The 23243-nt window shown below is 40.5% G+C and overlaps 2 protein-coding genes across 5 annotated transcripts in view; one reads left to right on the top strand and one right to left on the bottom strand.

Moving 5' to 3' along the window:
* LOC109404750 (transcription initiation factor TFIID subunit 4) overlaps positions 1 to 20771 on the top strand; it is a 47752-nt gene extending 26981 nt beyond the window's left edge. For all 3 annotated transcript variants that reach the window (XM_029870281.2, XM_062854529.1, XM_029870282.2), the window contains 4 exons: positions 17590 to 18633; positions 19030 to 19203; positions 19276 to 19401; positions 19462 to 20771. In XM_029870281.2, the coding sequence (XP_029726141.1) occupies positions 17590 to 18633; positions 19030 to 19203; positions 19276 to 19401; positions 19462 to 19620 (1503 nt within the window). In that variant the 3' untranslated portion in view covers positions 19621 to 20771. The remainder of the gene's footprint in view (positions 1 to 17589; positions 18634 to 19029; positions 19204 to 19275; positions 19402 to 19461) is intronic.
* LOC115262041 (uncharacterized protein K02A2.6-like) lies at positions 2 to 17583 on the bottom strand. Of its 2 annotated transcripts, none has more exons than XM_062854528.1 (2): positions 12953 to 17583; positions 2 to 10433 (listed from the first exon to the last, which is right to left on the bottom strand). In XM_062854528.1, the coding sequence occupies exons 1-2, from the start codon at positions 14271 to 14273 to the stop codon at positions 10399 to 10401; spliced, it is 1356 nt and encodes a 451-aa protein (XP_062710512.1). In that variant the 5' UTR covers positions 14274 to 17583; the 3' UTR covers positions 2 to 10398. The 2 variants fall into 2 exon arrangements, with proteins under 2 accessions (XP_062710512.1, XP_062710511.1); XM_062854527.1 differs by having other exon boundaries at positions 2 to 14274; positions 14384 to 17583.
* Positions 20772 to 23243: the final 2472 nt, after the last annotated feature.

The raw sequence follows: 23243 nt of genomic DNA, 5'->3' as shown, positions 1-23243 counted from the left end.
CGGTCACGTTTTGTGAGGGTGATTCACGCACACTGTTGTAGCACCATTCACCACTTTTTAGCAATGTCATATGACTCCCGATTCCTGTAATCCTTTATCCTTCTGTCCTTTCACAGCAGTTTCTAAGAGAAATTTAGTATTGTATCATTCCTTTTTTTCCTTGAAGTTTCTCAAGTTAATGTAGAAAACCCTTCCCTGTTTGTTAGTTATTGATGTTTTTCTAGTTGTTCCCATTGTTGGAAAAAAGGTTTGAGTGCTGTTCAACTTCTCCTTATTGTTTTTGGCGTCCCTATGTTGCCTCTTTCGTTGTTCCTTATTTTCTATTTATTATAATCAACAAAAATTAACACATCCACCGCACTGACTATATTTGTACACAGACACATCCCACAAATACACACATACACCCTTATCTCACGGAAAACACGTGGAAGAGCTCGCTTTCTCCCTTCCTTACTTTTTAAACAATACTAAGAGATATACAAACTACTACTTCTGAGAGTTCAATGTTTTGGTCGGGTTATATTTTGTTTTATATTTGCCTAACTAATCGTATCGAGTAATACATATACAATTGTTTTAGTTCTGTTTCGGCAGAGTTATCGAAATCAAAAAGAAGTTTCAATTCCAAGAATATCTCGAAGGTCCTCATTCAACTATTTCGCAAATTTGTGAGATTTGCTTGTGACTTATACGACCAATTGTATTCCTATTTCATCTATCGAAGTAGCAAGTTTGTATATTTCGGATAGTTATGTTTGAACAGTAGAAATGAAAAGAAATTAGGTAATAAAATTTGCTTGTGCTTATTAAACCTTGTAGACAAAACGTAGGTAAAATTAAAAGAATAATGCATATTGGATTGGAGTATTAATTTCTTTTTAATAATTGATTATTTTATAGATTATCATATTAGCTACCTTTATCCAAACGTAGAGTTTCTAGCTTTGTTATACAGATATGTTACAGTTTACTTTATTGCGGAGTTCGACTATATTAATTGCTGTTACTTGCTGCTGGACCATAACGGAACGCTGTTAATAGAAGAATATTCGTTCCAAGTCTTCCATAGGTGTAAAACATGCATGATGCCGGTTCGTTTCGCTGCTGTTAAAATTGTTTTGTTTTTTCCCTTACTCGATACTAATAAATGGAGTCTTTTCTAGCGATTTTGAGTTTTTTGGAATTAACCATTTTTTAACAAACAAGAACCAAATGTTTCAAAGCTTGTAATTTTATCGCCTTTTTTAACAACTTTATATGAATTGATAGGTTAGCTTAGGAAAAAGGCCCACTGAAAAATTATTTACTCATTTTTATTATAAACTATTTGATTTTTTTTCTTTGCTGTGGTAGTTGGTGATGGTTCCGGAGCGGTGAATATCGTTCTTTATAATATACATATTTATTCTAAATAATCAGATCAGGTATAGGCCTAGAGAGTTTTTTTGCCTGCGATTTTGTATACTTTTGTTGTTGTTAGCCGGTTTACTTTCATTATTATATATTATTCCACTTTATATCTGCATGATCCTTTCCTATTGACATTACTACAAAGCATATTACTGAATGTGAAATGTATAAAAGTTTTGTTTCTCCTCGAATATATTGTTACTGCATCCTGATTATTATCATTAGGAAATGAACACTAAATTTCTCTCTGCTGAATTTTCTAAACCGTGTAAATCCTCTCTAAACCCAATAAGTTATCTAGGATTGTGCGCATCGGAAGTGTAAATCTACAAGTTTGTTCTAGTTTGAGCTTAGACGGTTGCTTTAAACGAGGCATTAAATTGCTTATGTGAAGGTATTGTAATAGAGGATATCAATGATAATTCAAATTAGTTGTTGAAGTAACAAACTTCAAAAATATTTTTGTTGAACGAGTCGTACATTCAATTAGGCTTAGTGCTCCATGGCTATACTTACCTTTACCGATCAGGCTAAGGCCTGGGTGGCCTCTTCTGTACATAGTAGCCGTCTCCGTTCCACTCGGTCCATGGCTGTTTGTCTCCAGTTTTGGACTCTGCGTGGGGTCCGCATATCGTCCTACACTTGGTCGACCCACCTAGCTCGCTGCGCACCACGTCTTCTTGTACCGCACATTGGTCGGGCTCCATATAAAGGGGCGGCCAAAACTCTCAAAAAACGAAAATGATATTTTCAAACTTTATTTCACCTTATAACAAAGATAATGTGTTGTAGTTTTATGATTCTTAATTAAAAGTATACCAGCTTTTGTATTTCAATGACATTTTCACTGCCAAAGTAGCCGAAGTCATAAAATTAAAAAATGATTTTTTCGAAAAAAGTGAAATAATATTATGAGAATGGAATATATGTTTTATATTATCCTGTTTGAATGCACGTATGGTGGAAAATTAATATGTCACAAAACTTTTCAAATTTTCATATATTGTACCTTAGGAATTTTGGTAATTTTTAAGTTAAAAACGGTTCGTGTCGTCACGTGTCGCCGCAATTTCGAATAGTACATCTTAAACATCATGCTTAGAGCTGCATAAAAACGTTTAAATATTTTGCAGAAATTTGCAGTTTTTCAAATTAAAGCTATTTAAAAAAAGTCATGTTTTTTATATATTTTACGTTATTTTTCCATTTTTGACTAAAATAAAATTTATCTTCCCACATTTTTTACACGTTTTGAACAAACTTGATTGGATTTGATCGAAAAATGATCATTTTATTAAATTCAAATTGATTTTCTAACAAAAAACGCAAAAAATTAGGGGTTTACTGATTTTTACCGTTTTTGAAATTATTGAAGTTACGTAATTTTTGAATACCCCTTTTTAAACACTAAAAATACTATATAACATATATATATATAGACAACCCATAACTTCGATTAAACAGATAAAAAGAGTTTTGGCCGAACTTTATCTTTTCCCGACCATTGTGTACCGGTCGGATGACTCTCGAGAACCACTTTAGTCGGGTTGCTATCCGACATCCTGATGACGTGACCCGCCCACCGTAGCCTCCCGATTTTCGCGGTATGGACGATGGTTGGTTCTCTCAGCAGCTGATGCAGCTCGTGGTTCATTCACCTTCTCCAAGTCCCGTCTTCCATCTGCACTCCGCCGTAGATGGTACCCAACACCTTCCTTTCAAAAACTCCAATGGCGCGTTGGTCCTCTGCACGTAGGGTACATGCTTCGTGCCCATAGAGCACTACCGATCTAATCAGCGTTTTGTAGAAAGTTAACTTGGTGTGACGGCAGACTTTGTTCGATCGTAGAATTCTGCGGAGTCCTAAGTAAGCTCTATTTCCTGGCACAATGCGTCTCTGAATTTCCCCGTTCGTGTCGTTGCCGGCGCTCCCGTCAACAGTGAGCCCAACTACACGAATTCTTCAACTGCCTTGATTTCATCATCGTCGATAGAAATTTGGCCGGCGCATTGATTACTATCTTGAGCCCTTTACCATCATGCACATTGTCTTTGACACACCAATGGCTAAACGATTCGCCTGGCTTCATTCTTCAGTCGGATGTACGTTTCCGCTATCGTCTCAAATTTGCAAGCTATAACATCAATATCATCATCAAACCAAGCAGCTGAACGGAGTTCATGAAAACCGTTCCACTCGTGTTTATCCCTGCTCTCCTTATTGCAACCTCTATAGCAATTGCTTTTTAATTTTAATGGTCAACAGCAAATACGAAAGACCATCACCTTGCCGTAACCCTCTGCGAGATTCGAAGGGACTCGAGAGTGTCCCTGATACTCGAACTACGCACATCACTCGATCCATCATCGCCTTGATCAATCGTATCATTTTATCCGGGAATCCGTATTCGGGCATAGTCTGCTGGTCTCGTTCGATTGTATCAATGTACCATACGCCGATTTAAAATCGATGAACAAGTGATGTGTGGGCACGGTATATTCGTGGCATTTTTGCAACACTAAGCGGATGGCGGACATCTGGTACATTATAGCGCGTTCACCCATGAATCCAGCCTGATATTGCCCCGCGAACTATATTGCAATCGGTGATGGGCGGCGGCATAAAATGTGTGAGAGTATCTTGTAGGCAGCGCTCAGTACTTTGATCGCGCGATAGTTCCCGCAATCCAACTTGTCGCCCTTTTTGTAGATGGGACACACGATACCATCCATCCATTCCTCGAGTAATATTTCCTCCTCCCAAATCTTGGTAATGACCCAGTGTAGTGCACTCAAGTGCTTCTCCACCGTATTTTAGAAGCTCGCTTGGTAGTTGATCTGCTGCAGCGGCTTCGTTGCTTTTCAAGCGGCTAACCTTCTCCTCAATCTCTTGGAGGTTAGGGGCTGAAAATCTTTCGTCCTGCGCACGTACTCCTAGATCTGTTACCACGCCATCTTCGGTGCTTGCAACGTCACCATGCTGCCGCCACCTCTCGACCACCTCACGTTCGCTCGTGAGAATATTCCCGTGATTATTTCGGCACATGTTGGCTTGTGGCCTCTGCGCGAGCGGTTCAACTTCTCGTAAAACTTTCGTGTGTCCTTAGCGCGGTACAGCTCTTCCATCGCTTCACGATCTCGTTCTTCCTGTTCCGTGCCTGTCTATAAGGCAGAGCGTTCATGATAAACAAGATTTTTAATCATGATTAATCATTGGTGATTTAAAATTTTATTTCAGTGATTATTGATTATGATTAATGATTAATTATTGAAGATTATGATTAATGATTAAATTTGGTTTTATCTGTGATTATTGATTATGATTAACGATTAAAAATGGCTCATTGATTAAAAATCATGATTAATCATGATTAATCAATCACAAAAACTGGAGGAGATTAAAATATATTTGTTGTTAAAAATATTTTTAAGGTTTCAAAAGTAAAAGGTAACTTTGTCTGGGAGATTTTTGAAAGAAGAACCATAAATTATAATATTTAGAACAGCATTTAAACCAACTTTAATTGAATAATATATTTTATATGATGAATCATTTTTTGGTGATGAATGATTAATGATTGATTAACTTTTTTTCTCATGATTAAGATTACTGATTAATGATTAAATTGCGAAATGAGTGTGATTAAGATTAATGATTAATGATTAAATGAGAAACTTTTGTGATTATGATTAATGATTTTTGATTAATCTTAATCATTAATCATTAATCATGATTAAATTTATGATTAATCATTAACGCTCTGCTATAAGGTGCCTCATGGGCTCTTGTACGGTGTTGCAGCATTCTCGCCCATGCTGCATTCTTCTCGTTTTTCAACTGTTCACATTCGCCGTCGTACCAGTCGTTTACCGTGCCATGCCCTAATACCGTGACCTTAAGGATGCCCTTCACTTCAAAGAGCCATGTAAAAATCAATAATCCATGTTTCTTGATTTTTCAAACGCTATATTATTGCTTATTGTGTGTATTATGTATAATAAATATGATTAATGGAATTCCAAATGTTTAATCCATTGTTAAAATCAAAATTGTAAAACATAGCATTGTTCCTAATACCGTGTATGTGACCCGCATACATTGGTGGTCCTTAGAATCATCACTATATCAATCATACTAAGCTCATACTTAGAAGAACCTGTGCGTCAAACGTTGCCTAGAGGTTTGTGCAATTGATTCATAAAATAAAAAGTATCAATAATATTTTCATTTTGCAAGTTTTAGCCGAAACACGGTATTTGGAACACAAAAGTAACCAAGCTCTAATACCGTGTATTGGTACTTTGCACTCACATTCTGTAAATATTTATAGTTGCTTGTTTTTGTAAACATGTGCCAAATTTATCACGCTTAACTTGAGAAGGTTTAATATGCTATTGATTGAACTAGTTACTCAGTTAAAAAAATAATACACTTAGTAAAATATTTGAGTTTTTTGTCAAATACACGGTATTAGGAGGCACACGGTATTAGGGCATGGCACGGTATGTGATTCGGAGTCGAGAAAGCCTAGTGCTGTAGCCGAGGTACTACCTATGGCGGATCGGATGTCCCTCCAGCCATCTTCAAGTGTAGCTGCGCCAAGCTGCTCTTCCGTTGGTAGGGCCACTGCTAACTGCTGCGCGTAGTCTTGAGCCACTTCTACGTTACGCAGCTGCTCGATGTTGAGTCGCGGCGTTCGACTTCGACGCGTGGTGATAACTGTCGTAAGTTTTGAGCGCATGCATACAGCGACTAAGTAGTGATCCGAATCTATATTGGCACTGTGGTATGTGCGGACATTGGTTATATCCGAGAAGAATTTACCGTCGATTAGAACGTGGTCGATTTGATTTTCTGTTTGTTGGTTGGGTGATCTCCAGGTGGCTTTGTGGATATCTTTGCGGGGAAAGAAGGTGCTTCGGACTACCATACCACGGGAGGCTGCAAAGTTTACGCATTGCTGGCCTTTATCATTCGATACGGCGTGCAGGCTGTTTCGCCCGATTACCGGTCTATACGATTCCTCCCTTCCTACCTGCCCGTTCATATCACCGACAACGATTTTCACAGCACGCGGCGAGCAACCATCGTATGTTTGTTCTAACTGCGCGTAGAACGCTTCTTTCTCGTCATCAGGTCTCCCTTCGTGTGCGCAGTGTACGTTGATGATGCTGTAGTTGAAGAAACGGCCCTTAACTCTCAACATGCAAATCCTTGCATTGATCGGCTGCCACCCGATCACACGTTGTCGCAGCTTGCCCAACACTATAAATCCTGTCCCGAGTTCATTGGTGGTGCCACAGCTTTGGTAGAAGGTCGATGCCCGATGCCCGCTTTTCCACACTCTTTGTCCAGTCCAACAAAGTTCTTACAACGCCACGATGTCGAAGTTGCGGAGATGTAGTTCGTCGTAGATTATCTTGTCACATCCTGCGAAACCTAGTGACTTGCAATTCCATGTTCCAAGTTTCCAATCGTAGTCCTTATTTCGTCGCGTGGGTCTTTGCCGATTGTATCGAGTCGTATTTTCTCCTATGTTATTCGCAATGGGGATTTTTACGGGTGGCTTATTGGCCCTACGCCAACACTCCTGTCTCGCCGGAGGGCCATCGTGCCAGTTCTGTTTAATGTCCCAACCAACACTGGGACGATCACCTTGGATCTAGCTGGCAGGGTGCAGCGTTTCTTACTCAGCCGCTGGATGCCAGAACAGACGCTGTTTGAGCCGCACCTCCTTGGTGAGCAGACGCTCGGATCGTATCTCCTCAATCTAGCTGAAGTCAGAAGGACAACAGTTCCCAGGCTGCACTACCAGCTAAGCACTCAACTTTTAGCTGGCGGTCTTTGTCATCGTTTGACTTGTGAGGACCAGAACTATGTAGGACGCTCTTCTTATTGACTCACCATCAAAACTATCAAAACCATGCAACGCTTTTTACATCATTTGTATCAGATTCTATTGTCTACCAGATGTCGGTAATCAACAACAGTACGCCACAACATTTGATTCGTGGTTGCTGCTCCGTCCTCGATCACGCCCAATGCTCGCCGGGTCACACTCCTGGCTCTCCTGTCGTGCTCTCTGTGCTTCACGCCTTCTTATAATACCCGGATCAGTAGCGAACATCAACTCTACAGGCTCGTTGTCAACATGCCCTGCCAACCGGCTTTGACCACCTTCTGTATGTGGTAGGTTCACCTTGGAGTGCAGCGAACTCGTGGTTCTCCCTTCTTTGCCACACACCGATCTCCTGTACACCGCCGATGATCGTTCTTAGCACGTGTCGCTCGAAAACTCCGAATGTTCTCCACATTTATATTAAAACATAGAATTCCAAAAATGTCAACGGCTCAATGTTGGCTAATTTCTTCTTCACTATCGATCATTGAAGCCAACTTTTCCGCTACTAGCCGCATCAAAACAAAAACTGGTGATAACACAGTGACGGGACTACTACGAAAGGCCGAATCACGAAAGGCCGAATCACAAAAAAGCCGAATCACAAAAGGCCGAAAGCACGAAAGGCCGAAGGTAACAAAAGGCCGAAGCTCGAAAGGCCGAAGGGAACGAAAGACCGAAGGTAACGAAAGGCCGAAGGTAACGAAAGGCCGAATGTTACGAAAGGCCGAAAGTAACGAAAGGCCAAATTACAAAAGTAGCCATTTTTTTTACTTAACCCTTTCCTTTCCATTACTTTTACCATATATGTATATCAAAACCGAAAAAAAATAAAGCAAATACATATTGACTACAAATATGACATGTATAGTGATGATTATACATAACATAGCATAATAAGCCTATAACAGCAGCACATAATGATAGAAAGGCTAAATAGCCGGCCGAACAACTACGTTTGCTATATATTTATATAGGGAAACGCTTGTTGTCCGCACTCGCTAACGCTCGTCGGACTTAGAAAAAGATAACAGCTTCTGTTCGCATTATACCTAGGATACTATTGGAATTGTTGTTTTCCTTGGATTCGAGTCGATGCAATTACGGTGCATCGGATATCGGATACTTCGGCGGCCTTCTGCCGCCTCAGTTCCTCAACAGCTACGCCGCATGGTTCGCATTCATGTGCATTTTACGTTGGAGTTGGGCTTTTTTTCAATTTGAGGTTATAAAACATTTAAACAACCCTTACATACATTCTTTTAACTAAACGGAAACCGAGTTGATATGCGTCTTCCGTAATTCGGCCTTTCGTTACGTTTGACCTTTTGTTACATTCGGCCTTTCGTTACCTTCGGCCTTTTATTACATTCGGCCTCTCGTTACCTTCGGCTTTTCGTGAATCGGCCTTTTGTGGTAGTTATACTGGTTTCGGCCTTTTGTGATTCGGCTTTTCGTGGTTCGGCCTTTCGTGATTCGGCCTTTTGTGTTAATCCCACAGTGACAGCAGTCAAGTTACTCCAAACATACAAGGCTACGGTGGCGTTATCCGTTCATTTCATAGCTGCCGTTTTTTTTTTAATTTTAGGTGATCTACTGTAGCCAAAATTCCAGATTTCTCTTTATGTGAAATTTCAAAGCACTGAAAAAAACAATATCAGAAAACTGAATATTTCTGCCTATGATCGCATAATAGGAAGCAATCAGCTGCGTTTTTGCTAGAGTGCCGGTAGAGGCGCATTTCTGATAAATGCGGTAAACGTGATAACAGTGTAAAGCAACGGCGAAGGTTACGCTATGCGATCGTAGACGGCGCTCGTGTTCCACGTGTTTTTCACATATACAGCGGCGCCGCCTGCACCTATCCACTCGGAAACATCATGCGCAGCACGGGTGGAAAATGCCAGTCAGAAAAAAAGAAGTAAACAGCTTGAAATTAGTATGGTGGCGTAATAAATTCTCTGTTACTGTAATGAATCCGGAAGAAACGCATAGGTATAAGGGGGCATCCATTTAGTACGTCACGCGAAATTTGGGAATTTTCGACCCCCCCTCCCCCCTTCGTACGGGTTTTTCGTATACCTAATGCATTGCTTGTCACACTTTCCTGAACCCCCCCTCCCCCCTCTGAGCGTGACGTACTTTATGGATGCCCCCTAATGATTTTGTTTCTAATTTGCAACTTTTTTCCCCAGGGTACAAATCGCTGCGATGCGGAACAAGTGCAAGCCAGCGATTTGTCCATACAAGAAAAATGATTTTACTTTTAATGTGGTGGCGCCATCTCTGATAAAAACAAGCTTTGATTTCTTACTATTGTCTCATATGAATAGTGTTTTAACTCGGGAAATAGGGTTTCTCGGTACACCAATAATAAGACCGCTTTGGTTCGTAGTCAGAACATAACTGATTTATTACTTCCTAATCATTTACAAGCGCAGACCCCTGAAGTAAATCTCTCTCATCTCTCTTGATCAACTCTGAGCACCCAACCTGCGGGTTGCGCTATTTTACCGAATGCTACAACTTCTTTCCCCTTGAGAAAATACTTTAATCAATTTTCAGCTCTTCCTACTATGTTTCTTAACATCGAGATTTACGCCATTCAAATTTTGAAAGTTCACAAATTCATTTAATTAGTTTTAAACTCAAAAAATAAAGGATCTCAAAAGTAATTCAATAATACATATAGTCATCTTTTCTTCGCTTCTTTGTACTACGTTTGCTTCGTCTTTTCACTGGTAGGTCGCTCAAACCAACATGTGTTTCCATTTCTAAAGCAGGCGCGCTTCCGGTGACTTCATCTCGGTCGGACCTCGGATCAGACATCACGGCATCTTGATTGGCCCAAAAATCTCTTGCAGAGACATTCTCCTCCCCAAAAAGGAAAGAATCGGCCGCAAAACCGTAAAAATCCGAGTCCGAATCCTCAGACTCACCGTCGTCATCCCTCTTACGCTTGTTGTTGTTCGAACTTGCATTTTTGCTGCTGCAGGGTTGGACTGCTGTGCTGGGACTCTCTCCACTGAAAACAAAACGTCTAGCTGATTGCCGGCGAGAGTCCGTCGGGATCTTGAGCTGGCGTTTATGCGCCGAAATGATCCGTCCACCCAAAGAAATCTGGAAAACATTTGGAGAAACCTGTATTATAAATTTGACTGGCAACCAAGACCTTATATCTGTTTTATTTGGATTTTTATAGAATATAGTTTGTCCTTTTTGCAAATTAGTAAAATTTCGTTCCGTTGTGTCCTTGTCTGAGTTTGCATTAGTAGAGCATGCATTATCTGGTGAATTGTGTTGTTTATCTTCCGATTCTGTCAAGTTATACTTAAAACTTTTCTTAGGGTTGATTAAATCCAACGTTGTTTTCGGCTTGTAGGAAAGAAGGCGCTCTGAGGGAAATTTGCTATCCGTTCCAAGGCAGATATTACGGTAATTCATAAGAAAATATGAAAGCTGCTCATCCATGTCCAATTTCCTTATCTCCGGATCCAACAAGAACTTTTTCAGGACGTCTTTAATTAGACGTACCATCCGCTCTGCTTGGCCATTACTTTCGGGGTGGTACGCAGGACTTTTCATAACAATAACCCCCTGCTCCTTGAAAAAGTTGACAAAGTGGCTGGAGTTGAACGGCGGGCCCCCGTCTGTAACTAATACATCTGGTAATCCATACCGCGCGATTATACTCATAAATATTTTGATTACTTTTTTGCTGTCAGTGCCGTACTTCATCTGTTCAATCTCCAACCACTTGGTGTAGCTATCCACAACTACCAAAAATACCTTTTTTTCAAAAAAGAAAAAATCAGCGTGTATCCTGCTGAAGGGTCTATTTGTAGGTATCCAAGGTGAATATGACGGACGCTTCGAAACCGCTGTTGTTTCCTGACAAATCCTACAGGTCCGAACGTACTCTTCAATATCTCCATTCATTCCGAACCAATACACAGTCCGTCTGGCCAGTTGTTTTATCTTATGCATCCCAGCATGATTGCGATGAAGCAGTTTTAAAACACTATTCTTCATGGAATTTGGTATTACAACTCTGTCCTGGAATATGATGCAACCATCCACATCTTCTAAATCTTGATAATGTGAATACACGTCCAAAAATCTTTTTTCCAACCGGTCTGGCCAACCGTTTTCAATATATTCTCTAATTCTTAAAAGAAATTCGTCCTTTTTCGTTTCAGCTGCAATCAATCTATAATCTAGAGGGAATTCGCCAGTAAAATTTAAGCTCTTAACATACTCACGATCTATCTCTTTAGGTACTTCCTGGGAAACTGGAAACCGCGAACAAAAGTCCGCGTTTCCCATTCTGGTTGATGGTCTATAGATTATCTCATAATCATAGATTGAAAGATCCATCACATAGCGTTGTAGCCTTGTTACTGAAAGAGAATTTCGTCCCTCCTTCCCGAAGATACCTATAAGCGGTTTGTGATCGGTGTAAATAATGAACTTTTTTCCATACAAGTATTTGTGAAATTTCTTCACCGTACTAACAACAGCCAGCGCTTCAAGGTGGAGAATCGGGTATTTTTTCTGGGCATCATTAAGGGAAAATGAGGTAAAAGCGACCGGTCTTTCTTCTCCGTTGACAACGTGAGCAATCACTCCTCCTAAGCCGTAATTACAAGCGTCTGTAACCACAACCACAGGTTTTTCTGGATCAAAAAACTCCAAAACATTTGGGCTTAATAAAAAATGTTTGCATTGGTTGAAAACAAAGTCGCAATCTGGAGTCCATACAAACTTAGCGTTCTTTTTCAAAAGTCCGTATAAAATTCTTATTCGGGAAGACAAATTCGGAATAAACTTGGCATAATACGTTATTAGTCCCAAAAATGCCTTGAGCTCTGTTACATTTCGTGGCGCCTTAGCCTCACGAATAGTTTGAACTTTTTCTGGGCATGGCAAAAGACCTTTCTCAGTCAAAACATGACCCAAATAAGGCAAGCTACTTACAAAAAATTTGCACTTTTTTAAATTTACTTTAATGTTGAATTTAGCCAGTCTTTCCAGGACCAAATAAAGCTTATTTTTGCAGTCTTCAAAGTCTTTCCCCGCAATTAGAACGTCGTCCAGATAACAGCTCACATTTTCCAACCCTTTCAACACTTGGTCCATGACCTTCTGAAAAATGGCGGCACTTGACGATGCCCCTTGAGGAAGTCTATTATAGACATAAAGGCCCTTAATGGTGTTTATAACCATAAACTTCTTAGAACGCTTGGAAAGCAAAAGTTGAGAATAGGCTCCGGCTAGATCTAAAGAGCAAAACACCTTAGATCCAGAAAGCGTGGCAAACAATTCCTGTGGCAGTGGTAAAGGGTATTTGTTTGGTATAATCAACTTATTAATAGAAACTTTACAGTCTATAACGAGCCGAATCCCTTGATCTTTCTTAACAACCACTACCACCGGAGACGCCCACTCGCTCGCCTCTATAGGCGTGATAACTCCGTCTTTTTCCAGATTATCAAGATGTTCAACGACCTTGTCCCTCAACCTCAACGGTACCTCATATGCCTTCTTAAATACCGGGGTGTCATCCTTGAGGATTAGATCACCCTTAAAACCAACGATTGGATTTAAAAGGTTCTTGTCAAATAAAGTTGGAAACTTACGTTTCACGTCAGCTACAGCATCCTCTCTTGCTCCATCTACCGTCAACGCATTCACAAACTGATTCGTCACAACTGGTCCCGCAAAAGCGTTTCTCCATCCGCTGAAAAAGACATCTAACCAGCTGCGACCCATTAGAGGCACGAAATCCTTATCACACTGGAGCACAATCAAGTACAGATCTTCCACAAGTCCATTCAGCTGCACAGAAACCTTTACTTTTCCAAGAATACTTAGTCTGTTTCCATCAATTACGTAAAGCCTCTTGCGACTCTGTTCAATTGGAAATTTACTGAAATATCGAGTATAAAGTGCCTCAGAAATGACACTCTCAGCAGAGCCGCAATCTACCTCCAAAGTCATCCTACGCCCCTGAACAATTGCCTCCGTATAACATGGCTCATTAACTTTGCTTCTAGCCGCAATCATCATACAGGGTGAGTCTTCGTCATCCGAATCATCAGACATTTCTGCCTTAAGTCTTTTAAAAAGACCGGAAGTATGAGATGTGCTTGGTTTGGGTGAGTCAATAAATTTTACTGCCTGCTTACTCTTCCGAGGACTCTTTCTCTTCAGTCTGAAGCAAAATTTTTTTGTATGACCAGCTTTATGGCAAAAAGAACAGGTGAATGGTTTTTCCGTGTTCCTATCGTCATCTCTTCTACCATTGCTTCTGCTCCTGTAATAGTAAGGTCGGTTTCTATCAAAGCTTCTTTTTCTATTGCTATACGCTTGCTGAGTTGGACCGCGCTCCATTCTTCTACCCAACCTGGCTACAATACTGCCTCTTTGTTCATCATCACGATTAACAAACCTAGTCCTGTCCGACGACAACTCCTGATTAACTATCAGTTTCTCTGCCTTAGCTGCTGTTAAATCTTCCTCGTCGAATAATCTCTTCTGCAACTGGCGGTCATATGTCCCTATCACCAAGGCATCGCGGATAGCACGATCTTTAAAAGCTCCAAATCCGCACAGCTCAGCCAATTGTTTAATAGAAAGGACGAAATCTTCCGATTTCTCATGCTGTCCCTGTCTGCGAGTCCAAAATCTATACGTATGTATGACGTCAGAGTCCTTTTTGTCGTATCTTTTCTTTAATTCATCCGTGATCTGCCTATAAGTCAAATCTCTGACATTTTGGCCCGGAAATAATAACTTAACCTGATTGAAAACCTCCGTGCCACACACGGCCAAAAAGGAAATTTTATATTTATCCTCTGAATAATTGTTATGCTCAAAAAGAAATTCGAGTTGCTCTAAATATTGAGAAAACGGGATTGATCCCGGCACATATGGTTCGGTAGTTGTTGTCAGGGACATCCTATCGTCCAAAATAGAAATAAAGCACCAATATAATGCACCCTTAAGGGAAACTGTCTTAAAATCAGACGAAAAATATGGGCAAAAAAAAATCAAAACAAACCACGTACCTGATCGCTGCTTCGTTCACCTGACCTGAACGCCAAAGGTATCAGTGAAAGCACACAGCCGCTACCGCAGCAGTAGCAGAACCGATGAAAAAAAGGGCAACTCCCAACAACAGCAACAGCAAATCTCCAGCAGCAACAATTGTCTCCAACCAGCAGCAACAGCGATCCTCCACGAAACAGCCAGATGCAAAAAACTCCAAACCGCCGGCAGTAAGTCACCACAATGACAAAAGATCTGTGAAGAATTCACACCCAAGGGCAGCAACACAAAAATGCACTTGTGCAATCCGGCCGGTATGGCAGCTCGTTTAATTCACAACTGCAGCTGCATCAAAGAGTGCACTTTTTTCACTTTGGCTGTTTCCACCTGTTCCGATGCGAGTTGTCAGGCTTGACGTCTCCACACTGTCATTCCGTAAAGGGGTGTGGATGGATTTTACCGCCACTCTACCACAGTAGACACCGACAGGGAAATCAAAATCCGCGCTGTTGACAAAATGAAAATGGTGTTATTTATAATCGACTCCAGCAACTTTCAATGGTGGACAACAAAAAGTCCTTTATCTCAATTGTTTTATGAGATAATCGTACAAAATAAAAGTACGCTTCTATTTCTCCCAATAAAAGGCTGTTAGCGCAAATTGTATCAGAAGAAAGCGCCTAACACGGGAGCAAAAATGGTGTTGCGACAAGAAAAACCGAGAAAAAAAAAAACCACCGAAGCACAATCGTTATGATGTACTGAAATGCACGCTATGTTCACAAACGGCAACCTTGCACTAATCGCCCAAAATCAACTTACACCGCAAAAAATCACGCCAAAAGCTCACTAAATTCACCGGTGGACGTGACAAAAACGGAATAAGTTGACGAATATTTCTCCTCGCCGACACTCCCTGGCCAAGTTCGCAGGGGTTGACGGTATTAAAGTGAAGGAGTTTCATTTTGATTATTGTAATGTAGTGTTCTTTAGTGAAACATATCACCTTTTTAACACTTTAATGCGCCTCCAACGGTTCATCACGAACCGGCTGCTGCAGATGGAGTATGGCTGATCATATGCATCAGACATGCTCGATAAACACGGAGGAACCGCCGGGGCTCATTAGAGTCTATTCCCACGCAATAATTCCAAGTCGGTTGGATTTGAGAAGGTTTTGATGATCGTTACAAATCCTAATAAAAGCATTATAGGATTTGTGACAGGTTTTGGTACCTTTTACAGCCAGGTGACTTCAAAATGTTGTTTGGGCTCTATTTCCCACGTTTCTCGGTTGATTTTGATTAGTAATTTATTAATGTCATAGTCGCTTTTTCGAACTTTTACAATGTTAGTTGGTCATATTTTCTTTAAATATAGCAATTAAAATCGACCGAAGAATCAATAGTGGGAAGGAGATTTGCAGCACATAATTGTGCTGATAGATTCGAAGCTAACGTGCGAACACTTAAACGCATTGTTGACGTCAATGCGTTCGACGTGACATTTTGGACAAAAACTGACTGCTTTATATTAACTGAACAACGTTACTTGTGTATGACTAGGTTGACATTTCTAGGCTACGCTTGAGAAACTGACATGGTTCATCTAGGTAGGACCGATAGGACAATTGAACGAATTTGAATATTTTTAATGGTATTTGTAGCGGGATGAAAGTTGACATGAAATCTTTATTATTTTAAAATTTTATTGCAATCAACTGACCAACTTGGCGTATTTTTGATTATCTCTTAGATGTTCAGAAGTTACATGTTTCTGTGGATTTTGGACCGATGACAATTTAAGGACACAAGAGATGAACACAAGTAGAAAACGATTAGCGAAATCAAGAAAACAATTTGACACAGGATCGACTATATTTTAACATTCAGGGTTTGCTTGATTCGATGAAAAAAAAACAAACATACGACAACTGACTTAACGAGGAGAAAAACATATCTATCCATATTACAACATCAAACAAGGAGACACACACAAACCGTGTGACCATAACACTACATAGGCAAATCCTGACTGACTGACCAATTGAAAACTTTCCAATCTTCTACCGTAACTTTCTGAGTCAGTTGCAACAGTGTCTTAATGGATATCATTTTCCGCGTACGGCTGGCAAACTGCTTCTGAAGGATTACGTACTCTTTTCTATCTTCGGGTCTAGTGTAGAGGTTTCAACTCTATTCAGAGTGCAGCTAGAAACCTAGCAAAAAAAAAAAAAAGAATATTTCTCCTCGCCGACACTGTTTTAACTCGGGAAATAGGGTTTCTCGGTACACCAATAATAAGACCGCTTTGGTTCGTAGTCAGAACATAACTGATTTATTACTTCCTAATCATTTACAAGCGCAGACCCCTGAAGTAAATCTCTCTCATCTCTCTTGATCAACTCTGAGCACCCAACCTGCGGGTTGCGCTATTTTACCGAATGCTACAAATAGAAAAATGGCAGTATTTTTAAATGAGTGTAATCAGTTTCGTACCTTTTAATTCCACCCGAAACTGATTACACTCATTCGAAGAGGGTATTCTGCTTAGAGGGTTCGAAAAGTCGGTACAAGAGTATTTTCAACTTATGACGATTTAAGTTTTACATAGAAAACGATATTCATTTTTGGATCTTAAGATTGATTTCAAAGTCAATTTTTTGTCAATGAAACTGACTTGCTATTGTATATTGATAGCAAGGTATTTTGAAAGATGAATTAAAAATAATGGAAACAAATGAAAGTTTCTATAAATTATAAACAGCAAAATTATGACATCTTTGCTTGCATCTTTGCCTATCTCTAGAGCCTTACTAGTCGCTCTGGATATAATACATTTGGCGCATACCCATCAAGCAAAAGAAAAGCAAATCAGAATTTTCGGTTGAATAACGTGAAGTTTATCCAAAACTGTGCAATTATCTTAAAAGTACTGATACAAAATCTATTTATTTTTTGTCAACCATCGAAGCATACATTACACTTATTTTTAGATAATGCTCAAGAACTAGAATGCACTTGTAGATTACCACCGTAGATAACGCATGAAGCTAGGATTAACGATAGTTAGCAATGTCGCCCTCCCTACATCAGCCAATGGACCACAATGACAGAAAATAACGTAAATTCGTTATCCTTTCTCTTTTTTCTTTTATATTTGTATCGATCCGGTCGTCGACTCGTCGCTCAAAATTGTTGTTTCGAAACTGATTGTGTGTTTGTAGATTCGCGCTCCGGCCGGTACGGCAATTACGCGTACGCCAGCGACCCTCCAAATCCGTGCGACCACGCCCACAGTCGTATCGCGTCCCACCGCAGCCACCAGCAACGCCACGACGGTTACCACCAAAACGATCCGTAGTCAAACGCCGGCCGTGGTCTCGGTGGCAGCTGCTGCAGCAGCAGCGGCCGCCGCGGCATCTGGTTCTACGGCCACTCAGGTCAAGCAAGTGACAGCAATTAGTAACAGCAATGTAGTCGTCGCAGTCTCATCAGCACCAACAACGGCACCCGGTCTTGTAGTGACCGGGACGCAACCGTTGCCAGCGTTAGCCCTTAGCTCTTCCGCCGTGGCCACTTTGAATAATAATGCTAGTAATAGTAATAGTTCTACGAGTTTGATCAGTACAAGCATCCCTCCTTCAACCACGGCAGTAGTGGTTAATACGGCCCCTAGTATCAGTACTGCGGTCACAAGCAGTATCACTAGTAATAGTAGCAGTGTTGCCAGTCTACCAGTAACTACTGCTAGCACTAGCAGCTCTTCCACCACCACCACAGTCACCACTTCCAGTAGCAAATCCAGTTCGGGATCAAAATCGCAGGGCTCGTCGGCGGGCACAAAAAAGAAGGCAAACGCCAGTGCCGCCGCCAGTTCCGTCGATCCAAATGATCCCACTGCCGCAACCAAGAAAGCAGCTGCCTCTATGCAATCCTCTTTTTATCAGCATCACGTGTCTTCCTCAATGTACGGGGATGACGATATCAACGACGTTGCGGCCATGGGTGGTGTCAATCTGGCGGAGGAAACCCAACGAATTCTCGGTTCAACGGAATTCGTGGGGACGCAGATCCGGTCCTGTAAGGACGAAGTATTTTTGCACATGTCGGCGCTACAGGCGAAAATTCGGGGGATTGTCGCGAGACATGGCCTGGAGGAACCGAGCAGTGAGGTGGCAGTACTAATATCCCATGCCTGCCAAGAACGACTGAAAAACATCGTGGAAAAGTTGGCCGTCGTTGCCGAACATCGGATCGATATTATCAAGGTAGGTTTTGTTAGTTTGTATGATTTCTACGATTGTAGCATTTTTCGGCGAATTATTCCACGAAATCGTTACATAAACTTGAGTAATTTGTATCTACTGTATCTCGAATTTGGAGATTATTACATGGTAGTTAAAATTCGTGTTTCGTCCGTAAATGAACGAAAATGCAAGCACAGCTTATCAATTAAAAACCTTTCTTGGGATAAAGCAACATCTTGACCTACCTTGCTTTGAAGGCTTCATATTTTGAACAATCGATGCCTCGAAAAATTAAAAATCTTTGTTGCTACGCTGTGATTTCGGTTATTTAGAAAGCTAGAAACATCAGAAAAAGACGCACAAATTTTCGGTTTTCCTACATTCTTGGGCAATTGTAAACATCGTCTTCTACATTAGGTTGACCCGCGATACGAAGTGACGAAGGATGTCCGGGGGCAAATCAAGTTCCTAGAGGAGCTCGACAAGGCGGAACAGAAGCGACACGAAGAACAGGAACGTGAAATGTTGATGCGAGCAGCCAAGTCTCGATCAAAAACGGAAGATCCGGAGCAAGCTAAGCTGAAAGCCAAGGTACGATGGAACGCTTGTTGTTGCGAAGGTTCCTATCAGTTGGTTTCATCGCTACCAATATTTCGATTTTAGGCGAAGGAAATGCAACGAGCGGAAATGGAAGAGCTACGACAAAGAGACGCCAATCTGACGGCCCTGCAAGCCATTGGACCAAGGAAAAAGCCTAAGCTGGAGGAAGGAGCGACAACGACTGTTACGGTAAGTTCTCTAATAACCATTAGTTTTTGAGCAATTCTGATCCCACCCACATCCTTTCAGCCTGGTGCTTCCGGAATCGGAGTCGGAGTAAGCGGGAAGACGGCAACGCCGCTGAGGCCCCGAATCAAGAGGGTCAACTTGCGTGATATGCTGTTCTATCTGGAACAGGAGAAGGAAAGTTGCAGAAGTCAAATGCTCTACAAGGCCTACCTCAAGTGATCGTCGATTGTGGTGGTACAAAAACAGCTAAAAATGGTGATACAAACAATGACGGCGCTTGTTCTCTGCTGCTGAAGCCGAAGAAGAACGGCGCCCAGGACCAATCCACGCAGGCCGCCAGCGAAAAGGTTTTTAACTCGAAATCCGATGGCGATGGCGTTCCAGCTCGGAAGCGCGAGGAGATTTCGGTCCAATCAAAATGCGTTTCACGCGGTCAGGTCAGGTCAGATGTCGAGTCAGAGCTAATGGAAGTTCAGAGGAGCGAAGTTTGTGTTCGGAAGCGAATCATCATGATGTGTGTACGTGTGAATGAGTGTGTGCGTGATTTTTGAGATTTTTTGTACATATTTCAATTGGCCGTTCCGGCGGTGGAATATCAGGAATCGTGCGCATGAGTGACGACGAAAAGGATTGGGCGGGTAGATCGCAGTTTGGCAAGGGATTCCGACCGACCGAACTGGTTTTTGATGTTTTATTTAATTTGGAACACTAACTTCGAAATCAAGTGTACAGAAAACAACACATTATAGGGTAAAGTGCACGAGAGCGAGTCTAGGTATGTAGGGATATGTAGGAAAGAAGCAGAAGAATGGAAAAATTAGGTCTAAAATAGTGAAAACAGATTTAAACAATTGTGTAATTAATTTTGAGTCCTCTAGAGCTGTGTGCTTGGCGGAACAAAAGAAAAAAAAACTGGTCAGCCGCAAGCATTGTTTTTGTTTGTTTATCATTTTAAGTCTATATCGATAGGAACAAAATAAAACTCAATAGGAAACAGAAAAAAAAACATTAAGGAAAACAAAAAATCTGAAAATTTCAACCGGATGGATAAAACATAGTTTATATATCTATTAAATCGCCGTTTTCTCGGAAACGAAAATCGATATGTTATAGGTTAAATTGACGAACAGTCAATGAGTAACAAGCTTTGTTTGTGATTATATCACTAAAAATTTAAAAAAAAATCAATGAAAAAAAACTAAAACTGTAATCGTTTATTTATGTTTAATGTGTCCTTTTCATTCAAATTTGATTTAATGAAATGAAGAACCTACGAAAATGAAAAAAAAAACAACAGAAAATGCAAAAGAAGAGATCAACAATAGAGATACATTTTCTTATGAAAAATAAACTATGAAAAGAAAATGAAACACTTGACTTACAGTATCGATTGAAAGAAAACAAAATTACTAAAATCCTACATCTTAAATCTTCGATACATAATTTGTTCCTTTCCCAATACCATTTTATTCCATATTGTAAAGTTTTAGAGTCCTAACACTCCATTTTGGATTTAGGCCTGAAATGAATTGAAATATCCGCAGTCTTCCCCATAACAAACTTGCTCATATTGCATAGTTTTAGAGCTTAAAAATCCTTAAACAACTTCCATCTTCTACTTTACCTCCAAATTTGTATTTTTCGATCTCGATATCCGATCTCTGGACATCTGCCCTATACCAAGTACACTGCATGGGATTCCATAAACAATCGCTATCTTGATTTTGACCCTGTTACGACCTGGAGTTCGGGGTGGCCGGGAGACATGACTCCCAGGTGTAGCGAAATAACACATTAAAACGTTACTCTTTTATTCTTCAACCCTTAATCTAATTTGCAGCTATTTTGTCCATTGGGGCACTGCGTGAGCGATTCCAATTGGCAGCTGCACTTACAGTTTGTACAGCGCCTAAATGTATTCTATTCTAATTTTTTTTGCTAGGTTTCTAGCTGCACTCTGAATAGAGTTGAAACCTCTACACTAGACCTGAAGATAGGAAAGAGTACGTAATCTTTCAGAAGCAGTTTGCCAGACGTACGCGGAAAATGACATCCATTAAGACACTGTTGCAAACTGACTCAGAAAGTTACGGTAGAAGATTGGAAAGTTTTCAATTGATCAGTCAGTCAGGATTTGCCTATGTAGTGTTATAGTCACACGGTTTGTATTTGTCTTCTTGTTTGATTTTGTGGTATGGTTCAATATGTTTTTTCCCCATTACGTCAGTTGTCGTATGTTTGTTTTTTTTTTCATCGAATCAGTCGAACCCCGTTTGTTAAAATATAGTCGATCCTGTGTCAAATTGTTTTCTTCATTATTGCGGATTTTTAGAAAATTTTCCACTCTGCGGTAGCCGCCGAGTTCTACCGCAGCTGTCAAAGTCCTACCGCAGCCATGAAAATGATCGTATCATTGAAAAGTTTGGTCAAATCAAAGCATGCTTGCAAAGTGAAATGTTCTGAAAAGCAACAACAAACAATGGTCATCGGCGTCGTATCCAAGGCTCGATCCAAGGTATCCTTGGACTGATTGATGATACATTGGTAAAAATCATCAGTCTGACAGCTGCGGTAGCTTTTCAATCTTCCGTAAAGTGGAAAATTTTCTCTAAATTAGCAATATGCTAATCGTTTTCTACTTCTCTGTGTTCATCTTTTGTGTCCTTAAATTGTCATCGGCCCAAGACCTACAGAAACATGTAACTGAACTTCTGATATTTTTCTGTTGGTGTCATAATACCATCTGAGTTATAAAAAAAATCGTCAAGTTGGTCAGTTGCTATAAAATTTTAAAATTATAAAGATTGCTTGTCAACTATTATATATTCATCCCCAAATACTATAAAAAATATTCAAATTCGTTCAATTGTCCTATGGGTCCTACCTTGATAAACTTTGTCATTTTTTCAAGCGTGCCTAGAAATGTCAACCTACCTTGTCTTAAACAAGTAACGTTGTTCAGCTAATAAAAGGTAGGTAGTCAGTTTTTTGTCCAAAATGTCACGACGAACGCATTGACGTCAACAACGCGTTTAAGTGTTCGCACGTTAGCTTCGAATCTATCAGCACAATTGAGTGCTGCAAATCTCCTTCCCACTATTAATTCTTCGGTTGATTTTAATTGCTTTATTTAAAGAAAATATGTCCAAGTAACATTGTAAAAATTCGAAAAAGCGACTATGACATCAAAAAATTACTAATCAAAATCAACCGAGAAACGTGGAAAATAGAGCCCAAACAACATTTTGAAGTCAGATGGCTGTAAAAGGTTCCAAAACCTGTCAAAAATCCTATAATACTTTTATTAGGATTTGTAACGATCATCAAAACCTTCTCAAATCCAACCGACTTGGAACTATTGCTTGGGAATAGACTCTACTGAGCCCCGGCGGTTCCTCCGTGTTTATCGAGCATGTCTGATGCATATGATCAGCCATACTCCATCTGCAGCAGCCGGTTCGTGATGAACCGTTGGAGGCGCATTAAAGTGTTAAAAAGGTGATATGTTTCACTAAAGAACACTACATTACAATAATCAAAATGAAACTCCTTCACTTTAATACCGTCAACCCCTGCGAACTTGGCCAGGGCTAAATGTATTCTATTCTAATTGTATTATATTGAACTGGTTGCCTTTGCGCTGCTGTCACTTTTCTGCCCTGTCCATGGCAGAATGATGAACACGAGTTATGTTGATGTGTGGCTCTTGTTCCTTTTCCAGTCCAATTGGGGGTCCATTATGAGTTGCCGTTAGCTGATATCCAGGTTTCCGGCTCCGGCTGGAGCATAGGTACAACACGGCGATTATAATAATTATTAAATTATTTTTCCAATCCAATCCT

This window comes from Aedes albopictus, chromosome 2 (genome assembly GCF_035046485.1).
Source record: "Aedes albopictus strain Foshan chromosome 2, AalbF5, whole genome shotgun sequence".
Taxonomy (NCBI): domain Eukaryota; kingdom Metazoa; phylum Arthropoda; class Insecta; order Diptera; family Culicidae; genus Aedes; species Aedes albopictus.
Note: the sequence above shows the minus strand (reverse complement) of the source record. Positions and strands in the feature narration are given on the sequence as shown.